This window comes from Phacochoerus africanus, chromosome 15, assembly GCF_016906955.1.
Source record: "Phacochoerus africanus isolate WHEZ1 chromosome 15, ROS_Pafr_v1, whole genome shotgun sequence".
Taxonomy (NCBI): Eukaryota; Metazoa; Chordata; class Mammalia; order Artiodactyla; family Suidae; genus Phacochoerus; species Phacochoerus africanus.
In genome coordinates this window covers 31,279,291-31,305,744 of record NC_062558.1, presented here as the reverse complement: position 1 = coordinate 31,305,744, position 26,454 = coordinate 31,279,291, and the positions used below count along the sequence as shown (strand labels likewise).

Below are 26,454 nucleotides of genomic sequence, written 5' to 3'. Positions count from 1 at the left end.
GAAGGGAGGATTTCCCATCGTGGCTCAGTGGTTAACAAATCTGACAGGCATCCATGAAGATGTGGGTTCGATCCCTGGCCTTGTTCAGTGGGTTAAGGATCAGGCATTGCTGTGAGCTGTGGTGTAGGTCACAGACACAACTCGGATCTTGCATTGCTGTGACTGTGGTGTAGACTGGCAGCTACAGCTCTAATTCGACCCCTGGCCTGGGAACCTCCATACGCTGTGGGTGCTGCCCTAAAAAGCAAAAATAAACATAAAAAAGGAAGAGAATTCTGACACATGCTATATATAGCAGGGACTAATCCTGAAGACATTACATTAAGTAAAATAATCCAGTCACACAATAAACCATTACTCTATGGTTCCACCTATATGAGGTATCCAGCAGGAGTCAAATTCATAGAGACAGAAAGTAGAAGGGTGGGTGCCAGAGTGGGAGAGGAAAGGGAATGAGGAGTTACTATTTAGTGGGTACAGAGTTTCTGACTGGGTGAAGAAACGGGTCCGGAGATTGATGGTGGCAGCAGCCGCACAACAACGTGCAATGTACTTAATGCCAGTCAAGTGTACACTTAAAATGCATTGGGAATTCCTCTGGGACAAAGCAGGTTAAGGACCCGGCTGGCATTGTCACTGCTGAAGCTCAAGCTGCTGCAGTGGCGTGGGTTCAATCCCTGGCCTGGGAACTTCCACATGCCTCAGGTGCAGCCAAAAAGAAAAAACAGAAACTGTTAACATGGTAAATTTTATGTAATGTGTGTATCTTACTACAATAACTTTTTTTTTTTTTTTTTAAGTTTAGGAAGCTGGAGAAGAGATGATAATTCAGTAGCTTTGAGAAAGCTTAACCCCAAACTGGCTGAAGGGAAAGCAGAGAAGCAGATTTATTCTTCAAAAGACCTCAAAGTTTCTGTCACTGGAAGCAATGGAGACACTGGAAGTGGGGCTAAAGATGGGGTTAGAAATAGAAGGACTGGCTGAACCTATTTAAGGAGCATTAAGAGGCTGAGACCCCCCTCCTCCAGCCAAAGAGGGGAGTCTGATGAGAGGAGTCTGATAAGTAATACAGCAAGTCTCTAGACCTGGCGCCACCAGGCACCATGGAAAGTAGGGGCAGCCACTCAAAAATGAGAGTTACTGTCAGCACTCCACCCCTGCCAAGCCCTGGAACACTGGCAGCCTGGCCTGAACCCTTCAGTTGGGAGGTCACGGAAAGAGTGTCCTTTGGCAACCCTGAGCAGCTTAATGTGTTTGAACCCAAGGCGGCAGAAATGAAAAACCTCACTACAGCCAACCCTTGAACCACACAGGTTTAAACTGTGCAGATCTTATAAGCAGTTTTTTTCCAATAGAAAATAGTGCTTCATGATTCAAGGTTGAATCCAAAGTTTTAGAAAAAGTGTGGCTACCAAGGGCCAACTATAAGTTATATTCTGATTTTCGGCTGTGTGGAGGGCTGGCACATCTTAAGTACTATATTACTCATGGGTCAACAGTATAAAAATATGGTGTTAAGTAGAGGAAGATGAGAGAATAGAGCAAAAAAAGATACAGAGGTGAGAAACAGGAGGAAAAAAGTTAAGATATCAGAGGACTAGTGAAGAAAGAAAAGAGAGGAAGGAAATTTAAAAATATTCAAGGGGGAATTCCCAATGTGGCTCATCAGGTTAAGGACCTAACTAGTATCCATGAAAATTCGGTTCGATTCCTGGCCTCGCTCAGTGGGTTAAAGGATTCAGCACTGCCAAGAGCTGCAGTATAGGTCACAGACCCAGCTCAGATCCCTCGTTGCTGTGGCTGTGGTGTAGGCCTGCTGCTAGAGCTCCAATTCAACCCTTAACTCCGGAACTTTCATATGCTGAGGAGGTGGCCATAAAAAGAAGAAAAAAATAATTCAAGGAAAATTTTCGAGAACTGAAAGACACATATTTGCAAACAGAGAGGCTGCTCAGTGTGGTAGATGAAAACAGACTCAAACCAAGGCTCATCAAAAACTGCAAAAAACTTAAGAGATAAGGAACAAGTCCTATAAACTTGCAACAAGAGAAAACATTCTTTGAAGGATGAAGACTAATCATTCTGGATGTCAACTCCAGAAGGCAGAAACCAGAGCAGGGCCTTCCACTTTCTGAAACAACACAGTTCCCGAGCTAGAACTGCATATCCTGCTGAGCTATCAAACGTGTGGTACAATAAAACCATTTTCAGACATTAAGGTCTGGAAGATGTCCTCCACCAAATGAGCAGATAAACCAAGAGAGAAGCTAAGGGACCAAGAAAAGAGGGGCACCCGCACAGGACAGAGACCAGGGAGGTCTCAGGACGGCAGCTGTGCCACAGGCAGAGGCAGCCAAGTTCAAACAGCAGCAGGAGGAAAAGAAGTCCCAGGGGGCGGTTTCCCACAAAGACTGGTGAGAAGCCTGGTGAGGCAGGTGGGGAGAGAGTTTGCTGTAGAGTCTGTTTAGAAACAAGCAAACAAAAATGAGGCAATTATTAACTCTAGGGAAAACAACAAAAAAAATTGTGCAAGAAAGGAAACGTGCATAAAACACACTTTGGTTCAACAGTGGACGATACTTACATGGAAGTCATGGTGACTTAACCATGAATTAGGAAGATGAAGGGAGAGATGGAGGGAGTAAGAGAATGTAGAGGAGGGATCCTCGAGCTCTACATTATATAGCAAGTTAACAAACGCAAGAGCGTCTGAGTAGGAAAAATAAACCAAGAAATAGCAATGCAGGCCTGCTGTTTGGAAAAACGGAGGTAAAGAGGAACAGAAGGAGCTCCAGAGTGGAAGGTGGTTCGGCCAGCAGGTGGGAGTCAGGGACAGGGAAGCGAAAGCCAAACGGCCGCTGTGTGCACCCCATTAACATTTCCACTTGAAACGAAGCAGGAACTTGAAAAGCTGGACAGGAGTTCCTGTTGTTGCTCAGTGGTTAGGGAATCTGACTAGGAACCAGGAGGTTGCAGGTTCGATCCCTGGCCTCGCTCAGTGGGTTAAGGATCTGGTGTTGTCATGAGCTGTGGTGTAGGTTGCAGACGCAGCTCGGATCCCGCGTTGCTGTGACTGTGGCCTAGGCCAGTGGCTATAGCTCTGATTAGACCCCTGGCCTGGGAACCTCCTTATACCGCAGGTGCAGCCCTGAAAAAGGCAAAAAGACCAAAAAAAAAAAAAAAACAGAAGACGAAAAGCACTTTTCACTTTTTCACCAGACCTTATCTTCCAACCGAAATGTGTCGAGTGTCATCCATTTTGTGGCAGAGAATTATTTTACCATTAATTAGTTAAACTGACAGGAGGGGGAACCATCTTAAAAATAAACACATCAAGGCGCAGTGGTTAACAAATCCGACTAGGAACCATGAGGTTGCGGGTTCGATCCCTAGCCTCGCTCAGTGGGTTGAGGATCCAGCGTTGCTGTGAGCTGTGGTGTGGGTCGTAGACACAGCTCAGATCCCGAGTTGCTGTGGCTCTGGCGTAGGCCAGTGGCTACAGCTCTGATTCGACCCCTAGCCTGGGAACCTCCATATGCCACAGGAGTGGCCCCAGAAAAGGTAAAAAGACAATAAATAAATAAATAAACACATCGAAAAGAGACTGGGTCTGGAGACTGGACTTCCTATACTTCAGAGCTCTGAACACAAATGCAGGGATCTTAGGTCCTGAGATGAAAAAAAATGGGCTGAACAGATCGTGGTGGAAATAAAATACAAAAGATGATTCACACAAATACATGGACCACGCGGAAGGGGAGGGGGGATTTACACTGGGATCCCCGCTACGCATACTCGGTGACTATGTCAGAATAAATGAAAAGCATCAGGTACTACTAGGCAAGTGCTCAGAACAGGATGCTTCCAGGGCTCTTCTCCACGGGGCAGCCTCAGCATCAGTTTAAAACCATGTGGTGCTCTGTTCTCTGCCTCCATGGGGTGCAGCCACCCCCCCCACACCCCAAACTCCCTGTGGAGGAGGGAGGGCTCCCTAGGTACTAAGTACAGCATTCGCTCCTGCGACCCATGCCTCCCGACCCCAACTTGGAGGTTCTGGTGACAGGAAGGCGTTCATCAGGCGTGAATGTGGGAGACGGCCAAACAGCACGTGGATCCTGATCAGGCAAAACATCAGACTGAATTGTGTCAAAATGTACTTCAAATGAGGTCAGGATATCATACTTGGTAATTTCTGAAGGAAAAAAAGTTTCTTCTTTTGGGTCTCGTCTGACTCTTACATGCCCAATCTGACCCTCCTGAGTGATTAGACCAAAAGTGGGCTCAGCTGGGCTGACAACAGGCTGTTTCACCTCTGTCCTCCTCCTCCTCCCTGGCCGAGCCCCAGGTCCTTAGGGAGCAACCCTGGCCCATTGGTAACTGGAAGAGTGTGACACACAGAACCAGGAAGGCACTAGCTGCGATGCTTCCTCCTCTTCAAGGATAGGAGGGTCAGGAGGGTGACACACAACTAACCTTGACAATGGTGGAAATCAGGTCGCTTAGTCCATCAGCCGGGCCTGGCCTCACTGCCCGCTGCTCTCCCACACACCCGGCTGCTAGGCAGCAGCCTAACTGCACCAGCCAAGAGAAGCTCTTCTGGCCCATGTTTTGGGTCCAGAACCCCGGTTTTGTGCGCTCACAGTCGCTCTCTTGGTAGCGACTATTTAAAACCTAACAACGCTTATTTGTTAATATACGTTTCCCCTCTAGAGGAGGCTGTGTGTCTTTCTTGTTCACTAGTGTCTCGTAGCACCTAACACTGTGACCCTGTAACAGGCACACACATAAACATCTCCTACTGGATGTGAAATGCCCATCCTGCCCCACGGGGTCCTGGGCAGACCCCATCGGTGCCCCTGACTGACCTGAAAGGTTGATTTCGGTTAAGGAGTCTCGGGTGGTGGTGCCCACGGCAGTGAGCAGGTTGATGGACTGGTCGGTGACATGGTTACAGTAACTGAGGTGGAGCTTGGAGAGCAGGGGCATGTGGCGAATGATGAGCCGCAGGGAGGCGTCGGTGATGTCCAGGCCAGCAAGACGCAGCTCCACGATGTTCCGGAGCTTACTCCGATTATCCATCTGACCTGAGGGGGCAGCACCAGAGACAACCCTCTAAAACGCCGACAGGAGATCCTGCTGTGCTGCAGCAGGTTAAGGACCTGGTGTGGTCTCTGTAGCAGCAAAGTCGCTGCTGAGACCTGGGTTAGAGCCCCAACATGGCACAGTGGGTTAAAGGGTCTGGCGTTGTCTCTGTGGCAGCACAGGTTGCTGCTGAGGTACGGGTTCCATTCCTGGCTTAGGAACTTCCATATGCCGAGGATACAGACAAGAAAAATTTTTTTTAATTAAATAAATAAAAGGCCTACTACAGCCAATGGAACATCTGGGTTTCACTTAGCCCCTGAGTGTGTCTCCCCAAAGATCAGAATTGGTTCCACCATTAACAAATGGGAATACTCCACATCAAGTTTTACACTTCAAGACTCTGAAAACACAGAGCCTGCAGTCCACCCAGCAGTGCTTGGCCAGTTTGAGCATCTCAGGGTCACCGCAGTTTCCTCATTTCATGGGGTAACAGGGCAAGATAACCCCTGAAATCCAACCTAGGAGGCTCCACTGGTGAGGCCTGTAGGCCACACTGGCCCCGATGCTCATGAGGTTTAAAGCCAACCAAGGACAAAGGAACAGAAAGGCAATCAGCCATACACAGAGCTCCTAGGTGGTGTCTGCTGTGCAGAGGAGCCTCTGCCCTCTCACAGATCCCCTGTGCCCAAACCTGACCCAGAACAGCAGCTGGGACTCAGCGCTGCATCCTCAAGAAGAATCCTCTGGGAGTTCCCGTCGTGGCGCAGTGATTAATGAATCCGACTAGGAACCATGAGGTTGCAGGTTCGGTCCCTGGCCTTGCTCAGTGGGTTAACGATCTGGCATTGCCGTGAGCTGTGGTGTAGGTTGCAGATGCAGCTCGGATCCCGCACTGCTGTGGCTCTGGCGTAGGCCAGTGGCTACAGCTCCAATTCGACCCCTAGCCTGGGAACCTCCATATGCTGCGGGAGTGGCCCAAGAAATAGCTAAAAAAACAAAAAAAAAAAAAGAAAGAAAAAGAATCCTCTGCATCCTTCTCCCCAAAGAAGGCTTGAGGATGTGGGTACCAGACGGGATCGATGGTAAAAACCAGAGATGATGGCATAACTTGGTCACACCACTCACCTGGCCTGTTATCCGTAGGTGGAGACAGAAGATCCCGCATCTGGGCGTCCTTTAGTCCTTCTACCCACTGGACATCCAGGGTCCGGAGCAGCGGGCAGCTGGAGCTACAGAGGGCTGAGACTGCAATCCATGAGCAGCCCGACAGCACCAAGTCTCGGAGCCCTGAGGGGACAGAGAGGAGGCAGCAGGACAGGTGACATACTCCTGCCCCCCACTACCGCACACTGGGGTCCCTGGTCCAGAGCTTACCAGGCAACCGGTTAATGAGCCAGCTCAGCTGTTTCTTGGAGATATTGGTCCAGCTGAGGTCCAGGGAAACAGGCTGTCGCCGGATGATGCCACTCAGCATCAGGGGCGTGATGGACTTGCAGTGGTTCAGGTCGATGCGGGTCCATAACCGCTTATCACAGCACCTGGGGGCCAGGCCCAGCAGAGGAGGCAAAGGCAGAGTTGGGAGCTCACTTGGGGTGCCCCCTGCATGGCTGTGGTCAGTCCCCCGCCTACCAAGCCCCAGGGGAGCCTCCTTAACTGTGCCCTCTGGAGCCTTCTGTTTAGATTCCATTTGCATCTGGGAGCTCTGCTCTGACTGCCACAGCCCTACTGCCCCCCACCCCCCACCAAGGAAAGTACGAATGCCTGTCAAGTTTTTACTGGGGGCCTTATTACACCCTCAACAGGATGTATATCAAAACAGCCCTGCATCAGTCATGCCTAGTCACAGAAGGTAAGTAATTTGGCCAGAAGGTCAGAAAGTTGGAACCATCAAAGCAGGGATTAAGATTAGTGATGGATGGTGCTCTTAACCTGGGCTAATTCCTCAAGGACAAGGCCTCCAACTGGTCCTTAGTTCATCTTCCAGGGAGCTAAATCCGGACAACAAATAGGGTTCATCTCTTTCTGACAAGACCACACTGACTGGATTTTTCCTCTCTGAGGAGAATGCTTAAGTTGGACTGGGCCTAGCAGGCAAGAGCAGCACCAGTGACCCCAGTGGGGACATGTGTGCCTTTCCAGGTCTAGCCTAAGCCTCAGCCTGGAGCCCAACACAGGGCCGGCCCCCTACTGCCTCCCCACCCGAGCTCAGCCAGCACCCCCTCACCAGCGGTTCCAGGTCCTGCAGACCCGCATGCAAACACATAGGTCTCGGTGGCTGAGGTAGCTGAAGACGGCCATCCACACCTCCCTGTGCATGACGTGGGCTGCCCCATCGTCCAGGGGCAGCGAGTCGGGCGGGGGGCTGATGGGGGGTGGCCGGATCACATGTCGCTCCATCTGGATACATTTAGGGGGGGACACGGAGGGAGGGGGCCGGGAGATGACTCGGGGTGGGCTGCGCAGCCCAGGCCCCAGCTGGTGCCGCAGCTCCCGGGGGGTGCCGTTGAGGCCCTTGCTGAAGCGGTGGGGGCGCTCACAGAGGCCCAGGGGCCGCTTGGGCTCCTCGTTCTCACTCTCGGGCTCTGACTTGATGGGCTGGTGGTTCTCATTGGCCAGGCTGCTCTCCGTCTTCTGGATCTCCTGGTTCAGCTCCTTGCTCAGCTCCTTGCTCAGCTCCTTGTTGGGGAGCCGCCGCTTCCGGCGCATCTTCACTTTCTTCTTCTCCTCCGAGCCCTCTGTGCCTTCGGTACTGGGCCCAGCAGTGGGGGAGCTGGAGCGGGAGTGGTCACTCTCCCTGGTCTTGGGGGGCGCCTCGGGCAGGTCATCCTCTGGCTCCTGCTTGAACCGCCTGAGGGGCTTGTTGGCTAGAGCCATCCGGTCCTCTGAGTTCTTCCAGGATCGACGCTGAGGGAGGAGGGGGAGAGGGGAGGTGAGCCCCTAGGCCAGGGGCTGCACCCACAGGGGCCGTCCACTCTCCACCCCAGGACCCACTGCCCTGGGAACAGGCCTGGGACGAGGCAGGGAGTTGGTACCTTTTTCCTGAAAAGCTTATCTTCTTTGCCAGGCTTTAGCTGTCACAGGAAAGAAAGGATGCAGAGCTTGCTCCCAGGGTTCGTGGGATTTGAGCCCCTCTGCACCCAGCCCCACCAAGAATCCATGTCCCTGGAACAGAGACTAGGGGGTCACCTTCCCAACAAATCCATCTCCCCCGCTCTGACAGATGGGTGGGCTCTGTCTGCTGGTTTTAAGGAAGAAGCTGGTAGTGGGAGAGGATGGTCCAACTGTCCCCACCCAGTGAGCCTCCCCCACCATGGACAGACCCAGAAATACGCAGTTGCCCACTGAGGTTGGACTGGGCTCTGGGAGCCAGTCCCCGAGGCCGGGGCTGCGAGATGCCCAGCCGAACCTTAATGGCTAGACCTGGGAGAAGACAACCAGGCGCCACCTCGTGGCCGATGCTGGAAAGGCCGGCGGGCGGAGGTGGTGGGTGGTTGGTGACTCCGCGATCCTCCGAGGTTCCCCCAGCTCCACAGGGCTTCCCCGCGGCAGCTTCAGCTTCCCAGGCCCCACACCAGAACCTCGAGCTTGTGACCCGGGACTGAGGCCTGGGAAGCTACGGTCAACAGATGCCTCGGAGCATCTACGGCAATGGGATCAAGGGCCAGTGGGGCAGGGTGGGGGCAGCCCGGGACTCGCAAGTCCCAGGGGCCTCGGGAGGGCGGGGCAACGTGGGAGCACCTGCTGCTGGAAGTAAGTGAGACTGGATCTCCACCAGGGGCTGAGGCTGCTGCCTAGAGGGGGCCTCGGCGAGAGGTGAGAGGAGGAACCGGGGGACGTTTGAAGCGTCGAGGCCTAAAGGGGGTGGGAAGAGGAGTGACTTGCTGGTTTTCCCCTCCTTTCTCTTGGGGCGGGCTTTCAGGACTTATGTGACCTGCTCTGGGTGGCCAGAGGCCAGGCCCCTGAGTTCTCCCATCCCCGCCCCGGCCCGCCCCCCTCCTTGCACCCGGGACCAGCCAGGCCACCCTCGCTGCCCGCCCCTTCCAGTCGTACTCGCTTGCGTCCACTCAGCTCCTGGGGCTTCTCATATTTCCGCTTCCTCCTCAGGTGCACATCATCCGACTTTCGGCGCAGGATGCCGTCAGGGGGCACCTTCTTGGGGTGCTCGTCTGACCTGCGCCGGGGCGCCTCCTCACACTCACTCCTCCGCTTGGCAGGCTCCTGCCCTTCCTTGTTGTCCCGGTTCATCTTCTGCTCCTTGAGCAGGGAGCCGGGCAGATTGGAGGCGTACTTAAAGCCAGGGCCACGCTTTTGCTTGTAGGCCAAAAACAAAGAAGGAACACGCGAACTGTATACCTTTGGACTTGCCCCTGACCCCGAGTCCTCCGGAGAGCCCCTGCCCCCACTCCAAGCTGCCCTCACCACCGCATGGGGACAGGCTGGGTCTGGCAAGGCCTACCCCTCCCGGGCTGGCCCCTGGGATTTGGAGCCCGGCACTCACTTTCCCGGTCTTGCCGGCGTGGTTACACTTTGGACACTCCCAGCAGTTTGGAAGCTCATCGTTGACCACGCCCTCTGACTCCTTAATCTGGGAGGGACACACACCAGTCAGCAAGCAGGGAGGGGGCGGCCCGGGCCAGGTCTGCCAAGAGCATCAACAACCCCCTCCCAAATGCCATCTCCATACCACCTTTGGCCAAAAGAAAATAAGAGTGGTTAAGATGGGTAGCTCTGGATTCAGGAACGTCAGGGTTCGAATCCTGATGTTGCCTCTTGCTGGCTCAAGGACCCTGGGCAAGTCACTCCAACTCTGTGGGCTAGCACCCGGGCCATAAAATGCAGTGTGCCCACCTCACTTGAGCTATGGGAGAATTCAAGGAGGTAACCTAGGGTAAAGCAATTAGCTCGGGGCCCACCACCCAACAAGGACACACAAACTGTTCAGTCATTTACCAGCACTGTATTGGGTGCTTGGTATCAGCAAGCCAGACTCACTGTCCCTGCCTTCCTGGAGCTTCTGATCCGGGAGAGAGAGAAGTGACCAGGGACCAGGGAAAAAAACATCACAGCACCCCTTTCAGAGTGGGAGGTGTGCATGTCTGAGGGAGGGAGGGAAGCATCAAAACAATCCCCCTCCCCCCACCTTGGGAAAGGAGACAGACACCTCAAAGCTGAAGCACCCTTTAGGGCAGGCCCACCCTGAGCTCTCTACACACAGATACACACAGGCGGACACCTGAGCTGAAGGGCGGTATCTGGATGATATACATTTTCTTGGGACAGGAGGTATGAGGTATGTGCCAACCCAGAGCAGCCCCTTCCTTTCAAAGGTGGAACCTGCTGCCTAAGACAGGCAGGCACCACATGACCCCAGAAGAAGGCAGTCCCGCCCTGGGCACGGCAAGGGAACAGATTTCTGGCACACATAACAGGAACGTAACCACCTGCTGTCACAGGACACGCCCTCCCCTGGCCCAGGCCTTGCTTCCCTAGAAGCCCCAAGAGCGGCCCAACCACCCAGGCGCTCCCTCTGGCGCAGGTGCCAAGAGTCTGTGAGCTCTCAGTGGTTGTGAGGTCCCGGGAGATGGAGTGTGTGTGTGTGCATGTTCATGCCCTCAAAGACAAGGGCACAAGGTCTGAGCTACTCCAGACCCGTCTTGCCCTCAGCTCATCATTAGACACAGAATCCCCCAGAGGCGAGGTCCTCCAGGAAAGGAACTCACCTTAAGGCATCCAGGGTGGATGATTTCGTTGCAGATGGAGCACTCCATGAGCATGAGGTTAAACTTGCCTTCTTCCTCTTCCACCGTGTCCTCTTTCCCTGCCTCGCCACACACCAGGCACACGGCGGTATGGGGCAGCACTGGCTGAAGAGCCGGGAGAACACAGTGAAGTCAGCAGGGCTGTGCCCCCGCGGGGAACAGGTCAAAGGCAATGAATGAGCTGTTCTCCTTGGGGCTGCCAGGAGCCGTCAGAGAACCCGCCCAGGCACCACCCGGCATTCATTCATTCAAACACTTCTCCGGCTACTACCTCCAGGTGCCAGGTACAACTTCAAGTGGTGCCTACAGCACCAAATAAGACAGGTAACAGTCTCTGCCATCCTAAGCTAACATTTTAGTAGAGGAAAACAAAATGAAGAGGCAGATGGTGAGAAGGGAAATGGAGAAAAAGAGCAAGGAGGACCAGGTCAGGGATGAGATGGAGGAAAGGAGGGCTAATGTGACACGGAAACATTAGGGACCACCTCACATTTGAGAAAAGACCTGAAGGAGGTGGTAGGGCATGAACTGAGCCCAGATCTTTAAGGGGCTGAGGCTGCATCTCCCCAGCAGCTATCAAAGCACAGTCCATGGAGTTCCCGTTGTGGTGCAGAGGAAACGAATCCCACTAGGAACCATGAGGTTTTGGGTTCGATCCCTGGCCTTGCTCAGCAGTTTAAGGATCCGGCGTTGCCGTGAGCTGTGGTGTAGGTCACAGATGTGGCTTGGATCTGGCATTGCTGTGGCTGTGGTGTAGGCCAGCAGCTGTAGCTCCGATGAGACCCCTAGCCTGCGAACCTCCAGAGGCCGGGGGTGCGGCCCTAAAAAGCAAAAAAAAGGCACAGTTCAAGAACTCCTGAGTCCCTAAGACCTTGACAGGGAGGTCAAACTATCTTCAGAGTACCACTAAGACATTATCTGCCTTTCTCCCTGTGTGGACACTTGAACAGGTGGATGCAACTGCTGGCACCTGTCAGGGCAGAGGCTCCAAAGTGCACTGGCAGTCCCTGGGCTGTTCCTGGCCACTTGCTCCTTAAAAAAAATGGCCAGTTTCACTCAAGAGTGTCTCTGATAAAGCAAAAAGTTATTAATTTTATTAAAATTCTGACCTCTGAGTACACATCCTTTTAATATTCTGCATGACAAAATGGGAAGTATACATGAAGGGCTTCGGCTGTATACCAAGGGATGATGGTTATCTAAAGGAAGAGCACTCATGTGACCAAGCTGTGAGCTGAACTTGCCAGAACAGAAGATTCTCCACAGAACATCATTATACTTGAGCAAATGGCTGATAAAAAAAAAAAAAAAAAAAAAACTAGGGGTACTGGCACATTTTCTCAAAGAGGAAACAAGTGAGCCTGTCACTTCCAGAAAAATAATATAAAGCATTTGTTGCAGATGATGTAACTGGAATCTTCAAACAAAAATTCGAATTTTGCAAAACTTACATTAGCCACCATGAACTAGACAGCTTCCCAATAGGTTAAGACTTTTTCTAAGGACATTGGTGGTGGTGGTAACAAATGTGGTTGTTATTTAAACAGTTTTTTTTTTCTTTTTCATTGTATAACACCACGTGCCCACATTTGGAAAATCTGTAAAACTCGGTGAGCCAGTATTTTCCAAATGAGCAATGTATGATGTTACAACATAATGCTTGAGCAAAAGAGGGGCAAGAAAGACTAATGAATTTTAATGAAACATTATAAAAAGATCATTGATACAGTTTCAGATTCCACTTTGCAGCTAACCTTTAAGCAACTGCCACCTGTTGAGTTCTTGTGGTATATCAGAATATCCAGATTATCTGAAAAGGCTATTAAAACAGTCTTCCCTTTTCCAACTAACATATTTATGAGGCCAGGTTTTCTTCATATAGTTCCTCCAAGACAACATCACGAGATGAATATACAAGCATATATGAAAATCTAGATCTTCTATAATGAACCAGACATAAAAGAGACTCACAAAACCATGAAACGACGCCATTTTTCCTCCTGGTCATTTTTGTTTTGGAAGATGTAGCTATTTCCCATAAAAATGTTATTTATGCTAATGGGTTTCTTGTATTTTTAATGCACTCAAAATATGTTAAAATTTTGATTACAGTATTATAAATGAATAACCCACAAAAACAAATGCTCTTTAGGGTTCTCATAATTTTTAAGAGGGTAAATGGGTTCTGAGATCACAAAGTTTGAGAATTTATTACTAGACTGTAAAGCCCTCTCTCCTCCTTCTTTGTACATGCCCACTCCCAGTACATATGACCAATTTTTATTAAACTGAGTTAGCAGAGTTTCAAATAAGCTGGATATACACTCTGCCGATAAATGAGAAAATCTATTAAATGGCACATCTGTGTGCAAGTAAATAGAACACTGAAGGACAAAGAGCCATCATTCATTCAGACTCTGAAGAAGGTGATAAGAGCAGAACCAGAGGCAAAGCTACTACAGAAACGCAGGAAGGGACACCCGGCCTGGGCTAGAGGGAGACGGCACAGGCAGTGGGAGGGGATCAAGCCTGTGCAGGAAGCCTTCCCCAGGGAGGGCACAAAGAGAGGGCTGGCACATCAGGGAGAAGTGTCCAACAGAGTGGGAAGGCTGGAAGAGCAAGCAAGAAGGAGCCCAGTGAAGGTTAGGCCCAGGCTGAGTCTGCTATCAGTCCCAGAAGCTACATCAGGCTGGAGAGGAACACAGACATCGAACTGAGGTTTTCTTTAACTGACACTGTGCCGGGCACTAGAGCTGCAAAGAATAGGTGATGGCAGAGACAGGTTCCAATACCTGGGCCTGGGTCACAATGAGGGAGGTGTGGGTCAAAGAGAAAGTTCAGCTGAAGAGAAAAAGACAATTCCAGGGTCCTGCTAATAGGCCAAGTATCAGATGACACTGCTCTCAACACCCCAAGTCCCTAGAGACAATCTCTCTTAAACTGTGACAGAATGCAATAGGTCATGGACCCTCATTCCAGAAAAATGCACATAAGTGAGTGCACACAGATACAAATTTTTATTTCGTTTCAAAGGGGTGCTCCAACTCCCTGAAGTCCATTCAAATGACCTGGGTACAGATAACAAAAACACTTAAAAACTTAAAAACTTCCGCGCAGCAAAGGAAACAACCGACAGAGCAAAAGAGCAACCTTTCACGGGGAGAAATATTTTAAACCACATATCTGATAAAGGGTTAATAACCAGACTATATGAAGAACTCCTACAACTCCACAACAGAAACACACACAATCTAATTTAAAAAAACAGGCAAAGAGGGTTTGGGCTCTCTGAGCAGCACCAAGAACAAGCACCTTATGAAGGGCAGCAAAAAGGGACCCAAGAAGAAAGTGGCAGACCCATTTTCTAAGAAAGACTGGTATGATGGGAAAGCACCAGCTATGTTAACTGTGTTCAACAGAAGAAATACTGGGAGAAAAAATCGAAAAATGGACAGGCCACCTTAAGAGACATTTCTCCAAAGACATGCAGATGGCCAACAGGCACATGAAAAAAATGTTCAACATCACTAATTATTAAAGAAATGCAAATCAAAACTACAATAAGGTACCACTTCATACTGGTCAGAATGGCCATCGTTAATAGGTCTACAAATAACAAATGCTGGAGAGGGTATGGAGAAAAGGGAACTCTCCCACACTCTGATGGGAATGTAAATTAGTGCAACCACTAGGAAAATAGTATGGAGGTTCCTCAGAAAACTAAGTACACAACTACCATATGATGCATCAATCCCACTCCTGGGCATATATCTGGACAAAACTATAACTTAAAAAGATACATGCACCCCTACATTCACTGCAGCACTATTCACAATAGCTGACATGGAAAAGTCATGTTCCAAATAGCAGACATGGAAACAACCTAAATGTCCATCAACAGATGAATAGAAGGTGTGGTGTATACATATAATGGAATACTACTCAGCCATAAAAAAGATTGAAATAATGCCATTTGCAACAACATGGATACAACTAGAAATTCTCATACTAAGTGAAGTAAGTCAGAAAACAAACACTGTATGACTTATATGTGGAATCTAAAATATGGTGCAAATGAACCTATCGATAAAACAGAAAGAGTCTCACAGAGGTAGAGAACAGACTTGTGGCTGTTAAGTGGGAGGGAGTTAGATGGATGGGGAGTTTGGGGTTAGCAGATGCAAGCTATTACATTTAGAATGGATAGCAGTGACGTCCTGGTGTATACTACAGGGAACTCTATCCAATCTCTTGGGAGAGAACATGATGGAAGATAATATGAGAAAAAGAACCTATGTATATGTGTATGACTGGGTCACTTTGACGTACAGTACGAACTGACATTATAAATCAACTATAATAAAAAAATTAAAAATAGGAATTCCTGTTGTGGCTCAGTGATTATCAAAACTAACTGGTATCCATGAGGACGAGGGTTCAATCCCTGGCCTTGCTCAGTGGGTTAAGGATCCAGCATTGCATGAGCTGTGGTATAGGTCACAGACTCGGCTCGGATCCTGAGTTGCTGTGGCTGTGTAGGCTGGCAGCTATAGCTCCGATTCGACCCCTAGCCTGGGAACTTCCATATGCTGCAGGTGCATCCCTAAAAAGACAAAAAACAAAAAAATAAATAAAAATTAAAAAAATAGAAAAGAAAAAAAGAAATTCACAGGAACGCAAAGAACCAAAATTACATCTGATGGACTCAAGGGTCATGTATTTTCAAGTGAGCCTTGCCAATCTGCAGAATGATGATGCTACATTTAGAAATTTAAACTGGAAGTACCCTGGTGATGCAGCAGGTCAAGGATCAGGAGTTGTCACTGCAGTGGCTCAGGTTGCTGCTGTGCTGCAGGTTTGATCCCTGGCCTGGGAACTTCACAAATTGTGGGTGTGATTCCCCCCGCCCCTGGCTCCCAAAAAAGAAAAAGAAAATTCAAGCTAATTACTGAGGATGTTCTAGGCAAAAACTGCCTAATTACCATAGCATGGATCTTACCCATGACAAAATGGTCAAAAAATGGAAGATCATGATTGAAGCTCATCTGAATGTCAATACCATGACATGTCACGACAGTTATTTGCTTTGTGTGTTTCTGTGTGGGTTTTACAAAAAAAAACCAAAAACCAAAAACCAAAAAACAACAACAAAAAAACACCTAAGCAAAATAAAACCAAAAAATCAAACCTATCTCAACAATCAGATTTGGAAGCCCTCTTATGCTCAGCACCAATAGGTCTGCCAAATCCTGAAGATGATGGAAATCATGACCCAAGAGGTGCAGACAAATGAAAGAGGTGGTCAATAAACTGATTCCAGACAGCACTGGTACAGACAAAGAAGAGGCTTGCTCCATGATGTCTTGTTGAGAAAAGCAAAAATGCTGAAGAAGCCCAAGTTTGATCTGGGGAAGCTCATGGAGATACATGGTGAAGGTTCTGGAAAAGCTACTGGGGATGAAACAGGTGCTAAAGTACAATGAGCTGATAGTTATGAGCCACCAGTCCAAGAATCTATTTAAAATTCAGAATTTTAAGGGTGATAAATATCTTATTTCTTAACAATAAAAAGAGACCAAGGGCTTCAACGGACAGATGTACAAAGGTCTACAAATAACCAACGATCACATGAAAAGCTACAGAACATCACCAATCATCAGAGAACTGTAAATCAAAACCACAGGGAGGTTACCACCTCACATCCATTGTGATGGCCACTATCAGAAAAGAGAAAATAGCAAGTGTTGGCAAAGATGTGGAGAAACCAGAACCCTTGTGCACTCTTGGTGGGAATGTAAAATGGAGCCACTGCTGTGGGAAATAGTAGGGAGAGTCCTCAAACAATTAAAAATAGAACTACCAGGAGTTCCCGTCGTGGCTCAGTGGTTAGCGAATCCGACTAGGAACCATGAGGTTGCGGGTTCGATCCCTGCCCTTGCTCAGTGGGTTGACGATCTGGAGTTGCCGTGAGCTGTGGTGTAGGTCGCAGACACAGCTCGGATCCTGTGTTGCTGTGGCTCTGGCGTAGGCTGGCAGCTACAGCTCCGATTGGACCCCTAGCCTGGGAACCTCCATATGCCGCAGGAGCGGCCCAAGAAATGGCAAAAAAGACCAAAAAAGACCAAAAAAAAAAATAGAACTACCATATCATCCAGCAGTCTGACGTTGGAGAATAAAGCCACAAGAACTCAAAGCAAAGTCTCAAAGAGATACTGGCACACCCCATGTTCATGCAGCATTACTCACAGCAGCCAAGAGGTTGAGGCAACTTAAACATCCATCAACAGATGAACAGATAAAGAAAATGCAGGAGTTCCCACTGTGGTGCAACGGGATCAGTGGCATCTTAGAAACACTGGGACGCAGGTTCAATTCCCGGCCCAGCATACCGAGTAAAGGATCTGGCATTGCCACAGCTGCAGCTTAGGTCACAGCTATGGCTTGGATCTGATCCCTGGCCTAGGAACTCCATATGCTGCAGGGCAGCCAAAAAAGAAAAAAGAAAATGCAGTAGATCTGTACAGTGGAATATTATTCGGCCTTTAAATAGAAGGGAATCCTGGAGTTCCCTTCATGGCTCAGCAGTTAACAAACCCGACTAGGATTCCTTAAGATTCAGGTTCTATCCCTGGCTTCAGTCAGTAAGTTAAGGATCCAGCGTTGCTGTGAGCTGTTGTGGTGTAGGTCACAGAGGCAGCTCAGATCCTGCGCTGCTGTGGCTGTGGTGTAGGCCAGCACCTGTAGCTCGGATTTGACCCCTAGCCTGGCAACTTCCATATGCCATGGGTGCAACCCGAAAAAACAGCAAAAACAAAGCAAAAAAAAAAAAAAGGAAATCCTGATACATGCTACAATGTGGATGAACCTTGAGAACATTAACATTACATAAGCAAAATAAGCTCATGGAAGGAGCTGATTCTACCTGCCTGACTCTACTTACATGAGGTATCCAAAGTAGTCACAATTAGAAACAGAAAGTAGGAGTTCCCATCATGGCGCAGTGGTTAACGAATCCGACTAGGAACCATGAAGTTGCGGGTTTGGTCCCTGCCCTCGCTCAGTGGGTTAACGATCCGGCGTTGCCGTGAGCTGTGGTGTAGGTTACAGACGCGGCTCGGATCCCGCGTTGCTGTGGCTCTGGCGTAGGCTGGTGGCTACAGCTCCGATTCAACCTGGCCTGGGAACCTCCATATGCCGCGGGAGCGGCCCAAGAAATAGCAATAACAACAACAACAACAAGAGACAAAAAAAGAAAAAAAGAAACAGAAAAGTGGTTGCCAGGGGCTGGGGGGAGGGGGAACAAGGAGCTGCCATTCAATGGATATAGAGTTTCCATTTGGCAAGATGAAAAAGTTCTAGAGATCAGTTTGCACAACAGTAAACATACAGGACATACAACTGAACTGCATGCTTAAAAACAGTTAAGATGATATATTTTATTTATTCATTTATTTATTTAGTCTTTTAAGGGCTGCACCAGCAGCATATGGAGGTTCTCAGGTTGGGGGTCAAATTGGAGCTGTAGCTGTTGGCCTACACCACAACCACAGCAACCCCAGATCCAAACCCTGTCTGCGACCTACATACACCACAGCTCACGGCAACGCTGGATCCTTAACCCACTAAGCAAGGCCAGGGATCAAACCTGCATCCTCATGGATGCTAGTCAGATTCATTAACCACTGAGCCATGACAGGAACTCCAAGATGATAAATTTTATGTTATATGTTTTTGAAGGAAGAAAAAGAAAGGGAGAAGGAAAGGGAAGAAAGAAAGAAAAGGAAGAAAGGGAGAGCAAGAGAGAGAGGAAAGAAAGAAAAAAACAAAAACATATGGGTGCCAGGCTTAGAGGGGTGTCAGAAGCTGGGGATAAGGCAGTCATAGCTGGGACTGTGAGGAGTTCACCCAGAGCCAGGATCCCATCCATCCTGCTTTTTCCCAGGGGAAACAGAAATCACTGCTCCCACAGTGAGGCCCCTGGGGCTGGGGAGCAGCACCCTAAGAAAGGCAGGGTGTGTGGCTGTGTGCAGGGGTTGAACCGGAGAGGCCGGGGCCATGCCAAGTTGGCAGAATCTGTGCCCATTGCCCTGTGCTGGGGCAGGGCCTGAGGCGAGGTGGCGTGGCCACACTTTCCATTTGCCCAGCTCCTGGGCACCATAAATCAGTCCTCTTTCCCTGGGGCAGGCCCCTCAGGAGGAGCAGTGACCTTCCACCCAGACCTCTGACTTTGAAGGCAAGACAGGAAGGAAGGGAGGGCTCAGAACCATCATGAACTGGACCATAAATGTTGGCAATGGGGTCACAGACAGGACAGGCTGCCCTGACATCTTTAATGGCCAAGACTTCAAAGTACTCGGTCATCTAGGGAAGGAAGGAGTTATAAGACCACCAGATTATGAAGGAAAAGGAGTCCGAGCACATGGTAGGCTGATCCAAGTCCATAGTGTGCAATTTAAAAACAGCACTAGCGGGGGCTCCTTTCTTTCCCAGGAGGGAGCTCCCTTCCAGGGTTTCCGCTGCAGCAAAGGTCTAAGGGGAGGAAGCAGACAGTGCTGATGCAGAGGGAGGCGGGGCCTGGACTCAGGAGCCAACGTCAGGGCATAGGGGCTGCCACCTCTCCCAGGGGTCGGGGGCAGAGAAGCCCGTCGCAGCTCCAGGAGCAGACCCCTCGGCGCACTCACCGCAATGCATTGCCGCATGATGCAGCTCTGCTTCATCCGCCCGGGGCCCCCGAACTTCTTCATGTCCTTGCAGAAGTGGCACTCTCCGCACTCCGTCCGCAGGCAGGCCTCGCACTTGCGGCATCGCGTCCGGCGTCGGCGAGCTCCCGCCGTGGTCCGGTTGGCGGCCAACTTCACGGCGGAGGCCGGGCCCAACTTCCCCTTGGGCCGACCCACCGCTCGGTTCTGCAGAAGAACACACAGGACCGGTGAGAGGGGAGCCTGTGCAGCTGCCAGGCCCCAAGCTGAGAGGGTTAGGGTTGAAAGGTATCCCCGCAAAAGACACTGTTGAAGTCCTAACCCCGCAACCTCAGAATGTGACTTTATTTGGAAATAGGGCCTTTACAGAGGAAACCATTCCAATAAGGTCATTAGGATGGGCCCTAATCCAGTAGGTCTGGTGTCCTTTTGAAAGGGGAAATGTGGATGCAAGCAGTGATCTTATGTGAAGACGCAGAAGAGGCTGCGTGACTGAACTGATACATCTACAGGCCAAGAAATGTCAGGGAAGCCAGCAAACGCCAGATGTTGGAAGAGGCAAGGAAGGATCCTGGCCTAGAGCCTTCAGCGATAGCATGGCCCCAACGACACCTTGATTTCCAACTTCTAAGCTTTAGAACGGTGGGAATATGATATTTTCAGCTACCCAGATTTTGGTACTTCATTGTGGCAGCCCCAGGACACTGACAAGGACACCACTGCTTCTGAGCGCAGCACACCTCAGCACCCCCCTCCCAGGGCTAACTGCTTCCCAGAGAGGCCACACAGTCCTCCTCTGTTCCCTCTGCCAGGAACACCAACCCCCCTCCCCACACCCCTCGGCTAATGCCTGCTCAGGCTGCAGGACCCAGTTTACACACTGCCTTCTTCTGGCTGCCCCCCTGACCACCCTGCACCGGCCCTGTCACAACATAATTGTCTGTTCTCTCATGGGTCTTCCCTTGCTGACAGGGAGCTCGGGAAGGCAGTTTTGGAGGGTGTCTGGTCACTGCTCTCCCTCCACAAGCTGGCTGGCACATGGGACATGCTCAATAACCTAGATTCCTGGAGAAGGAGGCAGTAACTCTAAGGACCTGATTTCTGAGACTTCTGAATCCTTACCCTGGACTCAGGGACACAGAGACAGGGGGTGAACAGAAAGTGGTGCTCAATGCTCAACAGGGCACAAGCCCGCCGCACATCCTGCTCTGAGGTCCTTACACCCTGCAAACCAGGATCTATGGTGGAGCTCAGAGGCCAGCCACTGGGACAGTGGCTACCAGAGACCTAGGATGGGAAGTGGGAAGGACCAGGATGGTAGGTAGAGTCTGTCTCATCTGAAGCACCCTTCTGAGTTTGCTGAAAAATGGTTCATCCCTCTGTCAGGGAGCTAACACTCTCACCCCAAAACTAAATGCCAACTCAGCCAACCCAGCCTCTTTTTTTTTTGGGCCTCACCTGCAGCATGAGAAGTTCCCAGGCCAGGGGTCAAACCCACGCTACAGCAGTGACAATGCCAGATCCTTAACCCGCTACACCACCAGGGAACCCTTCCATCTAAGTCTTTTAATTTCAACTGCTTGTCTTACTTGGATCCCTAAATAAAATCCCACCCCTCGTTAGCTCCCAGGCCCAAAATGTGGTTACAAGGTACCACACAGTGCAGAGGGTCTTTTTACCAGCCCCCCCCCCAACAATACACACTTACAGCTCCCCCAAAACTACAGGGGCTGCTTAGAAACTTAAAACCACATCAGGTAGGACACAGTCCACGGTTCTCTGAGAATCAAGCCTCACTGCCACTGTTTTCCCGGCAGTGCAGCGGCCCCTGTGCAGAGCTGATGGTCCCAAACACCCTTTGGTATAGACACCTAGATGGATCCTTCCCCTCAAATTTATTTCCCAATAGCCAGCAGCACACCAGGAAACTGCAAACCCTCTGGTGGCCGGGGTGCTCATGTCAGGAAGTACTCGGAGCTCCAAAGAGGAAAGGAAACACTAGACCCAGTTCCGCTGACTCATGTCCTCACCTGCCCCTGTCCTGACCCAGCTGCTCCCACAAGGACACACCACAAGACTCAGTTGAGCCCACCCTCACCTCAGGGGTGACCCAGCCAGCAGCCCCATCACTGGGTGGGCTAAGGGGCTGACCCAACCAAGTTACTCCTCCTGCAGGCAGCGGAGGGCTTCTCGGCACCAGCCCTCACACCACCACCCAGGGAACCCCGGGCTGCCCCCGAGTCATGCACACATGGCACCTTGAGAGAGGGATAAATGGGCCTATGCATCGCCTGCCAATTCAGGGCAGGTTTTGCTGCCAGGTAAGTAGTTAAAAAAAAAAAATCAGTTTTTTGGAAACTATTGATTTGAGAACAGCAGGTAAAAGAAGGCAGACCTGAAAACTAAGCAGCAAGGAGTGCTGAGTGGAAGCAGAGATGACAGAGACGATGACAGTGATGCAGGTGGACACCTGCTGAGTGCCTGCCCCGCTGGCTCGTGCTTTCCGTATGATATTACCTAGTTCCCCAGTAATAACCCTATGGGAGATGCCATTTTTTCAGATAAGGAAATTGGGGCTAGTGACCTGTCCAAGGTCATGGAGCCAGCAGAGGATGTACATACCCCCAGGCTGCGTCTGAATACTATAAACTGCAGCAACATGCAGGCCAAGCGGGACGAGAGCCCCTGGAGCACACAGGAACTGACTCCCCAACCCGGAAGGGGTCCACAGCTAGTGCCCTGACGCCTGAGGAGGATGTGTGCGAACAGGAGGTGCAGAGAAGCACACCTCCTTCTAGAAGAATGCAGACCAGGGAGATGTCTTCCTCTCTTCACAGCCCAGAAGACACTCTGATAAAAGAGCCCACGTCCTGGTAGCAATTCACTCCTCTAACCTCTGAAACATGGGCCAAGGGTGGGCGATTCAGGGCTTCGAGTCAGGTACAGAGAGGGCAGTGCATGGTCCAACCTCCAAGGACAAAACCAGAGGCGAAGGGCTCACGGTCTCTGCTGGAGCCGGAGATGCTGAGGACCAGCTTCTCTGGGGAAAGATGGAAAGAAAATCTCCAGGAATCCAAATGTGTCTCTTGCCTCCCACTCAGGATCGTCAGGTATGACCAGCCTCCGAGAAACTCTGACCTTGCTGGCCACTCAGAAGTTACAGAGTTGGGGCCAATCTGGCCAGAGTCACAGAGTCAGAGTTTGTACTTGACTGTGAAACAAAGCCCACCTTTCCACCTTTCCCAAAGTTCATTCTCAGCTGAAGAAGCAGTTTTGCTAACTATGGGAAAAAACAAATCCACCTGGATCTTTTTTTTTCTTCTTTTTAGGGCCGCACCTGTGGCATGTGGAGGTTCCCAATCTACGGGTCTATTCGGAGCTGCAGTTGCCGGCCTACACCACAGCCACAGCCACACAGGATCTGAGACACATCGGCAAAACCAGATCCTCAACCTGCTGAACGAGGCCAGGGATTGAACCCACATCCTCATGGACACTATATTGGGTTCTTAATCCACTGAGCCACAATGGTAACTCCCAAATCCACCTGGATCTTGATGGCAGCTGAGACATCCTGGAAAACAGCAGCGCTCGGGGCAGACAACACTTCGAAGGAAGAGGTGTAAGGGTGGCTATTTCCAAAGGCCTTGGTGCAGGCCCTCTCTGCCTGTCTGCTAAACAAGCTAGAAAAGCTGGGAGTTCCCGTCGTGGCACAGTGGTTAACGAATCCGACTAGGAACCATGAGGTTGCGGGTTCGGTCCCTGCCCTTGCTCAGTGGGTTAACGATCCGGCATTGCCGTGAGCTGTGGTGTAGGTTGCAGACGCGGCTCGGATCCCGCGTTGCTGTGGCTCTGGCGTAGGCAGGTGGCTACAGCTCCGATTCAACCCCTGGCCTGGGAACCTCCATGTGCCGCAGGAGTGGCCCAAGAAATAGCAACAACAACAACAACAAAAGACAAAAGACAAAAAAAAAAAGAAGAAGAAAGAAAAGCTGCTACCGCCTACAGCTCCAAAAGCCAGCCAGCCTTTAGAGGAAGTGGCACTGGCTACCCGGTCTGGAGTTGACTAAGCAACACCTGAAATGCAGGACCCTCATAAAAGCCACTGAGAAGATCAACACTGAATAAAGACCTTGGAGGGTCTCTATTAGGGAAGATGAACAAGCCTCTCATTGTGTCATGAAGCTTCTGTCCTAACCTCTTTGGGTCAGGATATCTAAAGGTTCGCAAAACAACCATTAACCATCAATCCCACTCTATCCTACCTGTACCTTGATTTGTTCAAGTTACCCAGAATGTCCCTCTGTTCATTTCCGCAGGAAACATTCTTCTCAGCAAAAGGTTAAGGATGGCATCTACTACAAACCAGCCTCCCAAACCCTCAGCCTCCCAAACCCTAAGGCCATTTGTTAATTTTTTCAGCCCAGAACCCATAGCCTCGGTTCCATCTGGTTAGGAAAATTGAGTCCACACTGCTCTCACACACAAATTTTAGTGTTCCAACACCCTTTTGTCATCAGCATCTCATAAGTATCATCCTTAAGAGGAACACTATTAAGGTAGTTTATTCGTTTATTCATTCATTCCACAAACATTAATTGAGTACCTCCTATCAGATGCTATTCTCCAGAATATTCATGGGTAGAACCTTGAATCCCTCATTTCTAAAATACTGGGATTTGGAGTTCCTGCTGTGGCCCAACGGGATCAGCGGTGTCTCTGCAGTGCCAGGATACAGGTTTGATCCCTAGCCCAGCACAGTGGGTTATAAAGGATCTGGCCTTGCCACAGCTGCAGCATAGATTGCAGCTGGGATCTGGTCCCTGGCCTTGGAACTCCATATGCCGTGAGGTGGCCAGAAAAGAAAAAACAGTACTAGAATTAACATTACTAGATTAACCTGAATTAATGAAAAGACATCCCATGTTCATGGACTGAAAGACATTACTGTTAAGATGGCAGCACTCCACAAAGTGCTCTAAAGATTCAATGCAACCTCCATGAAAACCACAGCTGCCTTTTCTGAAAAAATCGAAAGGCTAATCCTAAAATCCATGTGGAAATGCCAAGGACCTGAAATAGCCAAAACAATCTTGAAAATAAAGAACAAAGTTAGAGGACTCACACTTCCTGACTTCAAACCTTAACTACAAATCTACAGTAAACAAGACAGTGTGGTACTGGCGTAAGGATGGACATACAGATCAATGTGCAAGAATTGAGAGTTCAGAAATAAAACCTCACAATATGTATGACCAACTCATTTTCAACAGGGCTATCAAGACAAATCAGTGGGTAGAAAGAACAGTCTTTTCAACAAATGTTGTGGGGACAAATGGATATCCACATGCAAAAATATATATGTAAATTAACCCCAAAATGCATAGAAGACCTAAAGGTAAGAGCTAAACCCACAAAATTCTCAGAAGAAAACATAAGGATAACCAGCATAACCATGGATGAAGCAGTGGTTTTTTGGATATGACACCAAAAGCACAGGTGACAAAAGAAAAGAAGATAAACTGGACTGTGAATTTTAAAACTTTTGTGCTTAAAGGGGCACCATCAAGTAAGAATAGTAAGGATAGGAAAACTCATTTGCAAATTGTACATCTGGTAAGAGGTTAGTATCCAGAATGTATAAAAAACTAACAATGAGAGAAGACAAATATTCCGTTTTTAAAATGGGCAAAGGATTTAAACACATAATTCTCCATAAAAAATATATATAAGTGAGGGAGTTCCCATTGTGGCTCTGCAGAAATGAATCCTACTAGTATCCATTAGAATCTGGATTCCATCCCTGGCCTCGCTTAGTGGGTTAAGAAGCCGGCGTTGCTGCGAGCTATGGAGTAGGCTGAAGACAGTGCTCAGATCCCCGACTGCTATGGCTGTGGCATAGGCCAGCAACTGCAGGTCCTATTTGACCGCTAGTCCAGGAACTTCCATATGCTGTAAGTGCAGCCCTAAGAAGCAAAAAAAAAAATTTTTAATTTAAAAATAAAAAAATTAAGAAATTTTTAAAAATACATATATATAAACACACACACAAATGAACAATAAGCACAGTAAAAAATGTTCAGCATCACTAGGCAACAGAGCCTGTAATCTGCAACAGAAACTCATTCATTAACCCCTCACTCACACATCATCACCTACCTACCTGTTTTCTGGCTGTGAATTATGTGCAGACCCAATGCTATGTGCCAGGACTACACAGATGAGTAATAAGTATTCCCTACTCTCAAAGGCACTACCATCTGGGGGGAGAAAGATGTGTTACTACATAAATGCATTGAAACACGATGATGACAATATCAGAAGCTAACGTCTATTGAAGTAATCACTCTTTTCAGTACTTGAATCAATACTCTATGAGATAGGAATTATCTTTATCTCCGTTTGGAAATAAGGAAACTGAGACACAGCAGTTAAGTAATCTATCCAGGGCCACAATGCCAATAAATGAGAAGCAAGATACAAACCTAGGCAGTGGCTCTAAAGAAATGCCTCATCTCACTGGGAAGGGAGGCAGTGGAAAGTGTCAGAGTCAGGGGGTGGTGACTAAACTGAATCTTTGAGGGAGGACAGGACGCTGCAGGCCAGGAGTAGGGGGTGGGGTCAGAAGATTCTAGGCAGAAGGAAGAGCAAGATAGAGATGTGAAACTAGAAGACACAAGGAACAGCTTGATATGGCTGCTGGAAAATGGCACTAAACCTGCACGGCCCCATACACTACATGAGACAAATGATGGCCGCTGCAACAATAGTTCAAGGACTTTACACCCAGGAGCAACACAACTGTATTCTGGCAACACTGTGGGGAGTGAGCTTTTTGGGTGGTAGGCAAGATGAAAGACAGGGAGATGAGCTGAGACTGCTGCAGTGGTCCAGGCTGATTGTTAGAAAGG

The 26,454-nt window shown here is 49.5% G+C and overlaps 1 protein-coding gene across 11 annotated transcripts in view; it reads right to left on the bottom strand.

The window, feature by feature from the left end:
- KDM2B (lysine demethylase 2B) overlaps nucleotides 1-26,454 on the bottom strand; it is a 143,750-nt gene that overhangs the window by 6,447 nt on the left and 110,849 nt on the right. For 7 of the 11 annotated variants that reach the window (XM_047761661.1, XM_047761663.1, XM_047761671.1 and 4 more), the window contains 10 exons: nucleotides 19,526-19,750; nucleotides 10,806-10,949; nucleotides 9,584-9,670; nucleotides 9,136-9,405; nucleotides 8,824-8,937; nucleotides 8,118-8,156; nucleotides 7,310-7,989; nucleotides 6,460-6,623; nucleotides 6,211-6,372; nucleotides 4,866-5,084 (listed from right to left, as the gene is read on the bottom strand). In XM_047761661.1, coding sequence (XP_047617617.1) covers nucleotides 4,866-5,084; nucleotides 6,211-6,372; nucleotides 6,460-6,623; nucleotides 7,310-7,989; nucleotides 8,118-8,156; nucleotides 8,824-8,937; nucleotides 9,136-9,405; nucleotides 9,584-9,670; nucleotides 10,806-10,949; nucleotides 19,526-19,750 — 2,104 coding nt within the window. The remainder of the gene's footprint in view (nucleotides 1-4,865; nucleotides 5,085-6,210; nucleotides 6,373-6,459; nucleotides 6,624-7,309; nucleotides 7,990-8,117; nucleotides 8,157-8,823; nucleotides 8,938-9,135; nucleotides 9,406-9,583; nucleotides 9,671-10,805; nucleotides 10,950-19,525; nucleotides 19,751-26,454) is intronic. The other 4 variants (XM_047761662.1, XM_047761665.1, XM_047761667.1 and 1 more) reach the window with 3 other exon arrangements.